This window comes from Sinocyclocheilus anshuiensis, unplaced genomic scaffold (assembly GCF_001515605.1).
Source record: "Sinocyclocheilus anshuiensis isolate Anshui unplaced genomic scaffold, SAMN03320099.WGS_v1.1 scaffold260, whole genome shotgun sequence".
In the NCBI taxonomy this organism is placed as follows: domain Eukaryota; kingdom Metazoa; phylum Chordata; class Actinopteri; order Cypriniformes; family Cyprinidae; genus Sinocyclocheilus; species Sinocyclocheilus anshuiensis.
In genome coordinates, this window is record NW_015557134.1 from 1,622,274 (window position 1) to 1,627,201 (window position 4,928).

Genomic DNA, 4,928 nt, shown 5'->3' on the forward strand with positions numbered 1-4,928 from the left:
CGATATGGGCAAAAATTCATATCTCTGTATTTTTTGGCCGATTTGCGATATACGGTATATATCTCTGTATTTTCATTTTTGTATTTGGATTAAAAAAAAATCTGTATTTAATATATATATATATATTTCACTTACCGCTCAATATTAAAGACTATGAAAACAAATAAAGTGAATGTAACCATGTAAGCCTTTATATAATGTGCAAAAATAAGGTTTTGAAAGCAGAAGTTAAATTCAATAAACTAAAAATGAAAATAAATGAGAACAAAAGCACAGTTGTGTTAGGCTATTTTGATTACACCATTACAGTCACTTTACAGTCAGTGCTATCATAAAAATATATTAACAACTGAAAGAGTTTTCAGGATCAGCCTACTTAAAGTCAAACAAATTATTTTCAGAAATCTGTAGACATACCTCAAAGAATCCACTATATGCATTTGAACTTTTTCATGAATATTTAAACAAAACTTTTTATTTATTAGTGTTTGCTCAGATTTTTTGTATTACCTTAGTCTGTAGTCGAGCTCATCTTTGAAATGTCAAAACTGAAATATTGACATTATGAGAACTAACTTTGTAACAAAATACAAGATACTAGAAAAAGTATAGTAATACCAGTAAATTTTGACCTTGTGGGGACATTTTTGTAGGTCCCCATGTGGAAACAAGCTTATAAATCTTACAGAATTAAGTGTTTTGAATAAAAATGGCTGTAGTTTTCTGTGAGGGTTTAGGTGTAGGGTTAGGGTAAGGAGATAGAAAATACAGTTTCTACAGTTTAAAAACCATTACGTCTGGAATGTCCCCACAAAAAGGCTGGGTGAAGTTAGGTCTGGGTGATATGGGCAAAAATTCATATCTTGGTATTTTTTGGCCGATTTGCGATATACGGTATATATCTCTGTATTTTCATTTTTGTATTTGGATTAAAAAAAAATCTGTATTTAATATATATATATATATTTCACTTACCGCTCAATATTAAAGACTATGAAAACAAATAAAGTGAATGTAACCATGTAAGCCTTTATATAATGTGCAAAAATAAGGTTTTGAAAGCAGAAGTTAAATTCAATAAACTAAAAATGAAAATAAATGAGAACAAAAGCACAGTTGTGTTAGGCTATATTGATTACCCAATTAGTCACTTTACAGTCAGTGCTATCATAAAAATAAACTTACTTGTAGGTTTAAAATTCTACGTCACATTTATTGTCCAACTACAAATATTTCAGCAAAATGTATATTTTAGTCAGAATTATTGCACTCCTATTTAATTGAGCTCTGTCTATTTGGCGCGCATTTGCGCGGCGGCGCTCGTTCACTGAAGTCTGTGAAGTTTAGCAGAGAATCCCAAAGCAGAAGGCTCATGCACTTCTGACAGAAAAATGGAAATATTTCCATGGCTTTCTAACATTTACAGAAAATGTAAGTTATGCATTCAGGAAGATGGCACATCTCAGACTCAAACACATTAAATAACGCGAGTAGTGTCTCTGTCAGCGGCACATGCAGCCTTTCTGTCAGAGCATATGACGGGCCGAGCCTCTTAAACTAATATGCGAAACGAAACAATAAACTATGTCTTACCAGTTTTTAAAGGCCTTAATATGAAGCTTGTCACATGTTTAGAACAAATTGGATTATGCACCTTCTCCGCAGCAGCTTAGTCTGTGTCCTCCGCTATATTTTCAGATGCGCTCATATCAAACTACTGTATATCGATATAAACGGTATTGCCTCATTTCGAATCTTATATCTTATAAATATCGATATATTGTACAAACTTGATATACCGCCCAGCCCTACTAGCTTGTACTTATTTGAACAATGCTTGAAGCTTGGTATGGCGAGCACAAATTCCACCAATAAAATAAACACAAAAACAAACAAGTGTGTATTAAAGGATACATCCAATCAAAGAGCATCATAAAGCTGGTCTTGGCATTAAAGGCAAAGGCAATTCCCCTTAGATCTCTTACCAGTCCTACTAAAGTCCTCTGAAAGAAAAAAAAAACATTTGTTAATTTCTCATATGTGAAAAGACTGGGGTGCAGATGCATTATATAGGTCAGCAACAAACAAGAAAACACAAGGTATTTTGCAAATGCTTAATGCCACACTAAGGTTATATGATAAACAATACAACATCTCACTTTTGCTTCTTGTTCATTGAAGGTGTTGGTGCTGAACATCTGAGCAATGGCCTCGAATGCAGCAGTGAGAGGAAGCATAAACTGTTCAAACTGGTCCTCATCCTCACCTGTCAAAGACACAGAACGTCTCTAAAGATGTCCTTTTACATGACACTAATGGCGCTTTTCCACTGCATGGTACAGCACGGTACAGTTCAGTTTTGGGGGGGTTTTCCACTGGGTACAGTACCTGGTACCTGGTACTTTTTTCAGTACCACCTCGGTTGAGGTTCCAAGCGAACCGTACCGTTACCAAAACGTGACGTGTAAACTCTGCTGATCACTGATGCCGAGTCGTACCACGCAGTGGAAAAGCGCCATTATATGCTATATCTATAGGTACACCCTTACCCAAATCTACCATAAGAAGTCTTCCCAAGGCTGTGTAGAAAGTGGTCCGACACCTCATGTCACTGAGGTTGGCCTGATTGTTCACACCCAGGAAAGAAAAGTGCTCACTCTGTCACACAGAAGAAAAACAAGACATTGTCAGCCCTTTAAAGTTACTCAAAAAACAATTTAAGAATAGTAAAACTGTTATTTGTAATGATATTACTTTTAATCAATTTATTTTTGAATGAAAAAAAAAAAACTAACTGTAAATTAACTGTGCTTCAGGCAGGGACAAATAAAGTTAAAGTGGAGTTAAGAAGGAGAAAAGCTCAAGTTGGTCACTTACGGTATGGTTGTTTAGCATGAACTGGACAGCACTGAGTTTCACAAGTTTTCTAACACTGCTGTACGTGAGAAATAAGGTTAAGGAAACAGACCAAAACATATTCAGTTAAAAATAACTGTCAATCATCCTCAATAACAATCCTAATATTGTTTCAAATTGAAACCAGCAACATGTGTGTAAGGATATCCAATCGAGAGGTCATTGAGGAGCTGTAGTGTCTTAGATGTGATTGGTTCACACTGTCCCCAGTACTTCAAGTTGGTGATTCTGCATTAAAACAAAACTCTACGTTAAAAACATTGTTTTTAATTGTTATTTTTGGTAAACTAAGGTTTTATAATAATTATACCCATCATTAGCTGACATATACTCACATTTTCCCAATGAAAACACTGAGTACCATGGTCTCATCATTCAAGCCAAGAACCTCTGATAGTCTTCGATACAACTAGGGATCAAACAAAAGTAGTATTATTTCCTGTCATCATATATTCCTTTTGAACTAGTGTTTTGCACTGTAGCTTGAACAATTCATTTTCTAAATGTAGAATGTTATAATTAATAATAATTAATAATTTATGTATTTAGCAGACGCTTTTATCCAAAGCGACTTACAGTGCATTCAGGCTATACATTTTTTACCAGTATGTGTGTTCCCTGGGAATTGAACCCACAACCTTTTGCGCTGCTAACGCAATGCTCTACCACTGAGCCACAGGAACACGTTAGGAATATGTTCAACTACTAAATAAACCCTATGGTCCAAATTAAGTGTGCCATTTGGGGCAATTTTCCATTTAATCTAATACATCCAATTATCAAGATGCAATCAGACTTCGTAATAGTTTTCGCACTATTTGTACACTTTTTAAGTACTATTTGAGCACTTGTGGTGTTATTTTCCAAGGTAAAGGACAACAGGCTAAAGCAGCACTAAAGACAGGTTTAGAGGAACAGCTAGTCTTTCTATGTGCACTTATCTTCTCTGTTTACACTTTGGAATCTGAGCAACGGGAGAGAAAACTTCAGCTTTCTGGTTAGTTGAGACAGAACACTTTCATCTCCAACTAGGGATGTCAACGATTAATCGATGATCGATTAATTGTCGATAAGAGATGCAATCGATTAAAGCTATCGATGGTCGATTAAGTCGTTTAATTTTGGGCTGCGTGCGGCTCATGCGCAAAACACGTGCAAGCGGCTGTGAGTGACGGTGACGGAAATCTGACATTTTCCGGAACAGGATCGAGCAGGATCAAATTAAATACTGGTCATAATACTCACATAATATTGTTTGATGTGAGCAACAGTGCGTTTTGCTGCAGCAGCGCTGATGGAAGCGGTTCACTGACTGCGCAGCACAGCCACACGCGCCACAGTTCCCTTTCAGTCGGTCACTCTCAACGTCACGTCGGATGACCGACGAATTGGGATCTCGCTTAGAGAGACCTGCATAGACGCATTTTGCAGCATTGAGGTTAACGATTAATCGATTAATTGATCGCTAATTTAAACGACGATCGATCATGGAAATGATCGAAAATTGTCATCCCTATCTCCAACATTAAAAAAAACTATGGTTTCAAAAGCTACATGTCCATTTACAAAGCAGACGAAAAGGGTGAAACCACAACTAAAGCCCTATTCGCACGGGATTAGTATTATCTGGGGACCTTGTGTGATTTTGAAATTACCCCCCCACGTCAAGGCTTTGATAGTCCAGTTCTATGGTCCAGATGGATTAAAAAAAAAGAAACTAATATAGTTTCGTGCGCTGTGTCATTTACATTTCACCAGGTTAAAATAATATCTCAAGCTTTATGATGCAAAAAAGCTGAATCCACTGTCTCTTTTCAAAGCCCAGACACAACACAATCACAAATTTCAGCCATTCTGAGAGTTCAAAGGCAAAACCCTGTGAATGTTACGAGAGATCAATAATTAATTTACTGCTAGCTGATTTTTTGTTTTCGATTTGCTGTTAGGGTTGTGACGGTGAGGAAATTTTCCCACCGGTTAATCGACGTGTGACAACACCGGTATCACCGTGG

At 36.5% G+C, this 4,928-nt stretch overlaps 1 protein-coding gene across 1 annotated transcript in view; it reads right to left on the reverse strand.

Annotated features, from left to right (window-relative positions):
- Positions 1–4,928, reverse strand: part of LOC107678024 (exportin-7) — a 26,491-nt gene that overhangs the window by 8,864 nt on the left and 12,699 nt on the right. The window contains exons 15-20 of the mRNA XM_016473126.1: positions 3,252–3,325; positions 3,064–3,144; positions 2,878–2,941; positions 2,550–2,658; positions 2,160–2,266; positions 1,915–2,003 (exon numbers count right to left, since the gene is read on the reverse strand). Coding sequence (XP_016328612.1) covers positions 1,915–2,003; positions 2,160–2,266; positions 2,550–2,658; positions 2,878–2,941; positions 3,064–3,144; positions 3,252–3,325 — 524 coding nt within the window. The remainder of the gene's footprint in view (positions 1–1,914; positions 2,004–2,159; positions 2,267–2,549; positions 2,659–2,877; positions 2,942–3,063; positions 3,145–3,251; positions 3,326–4,928) is intronic.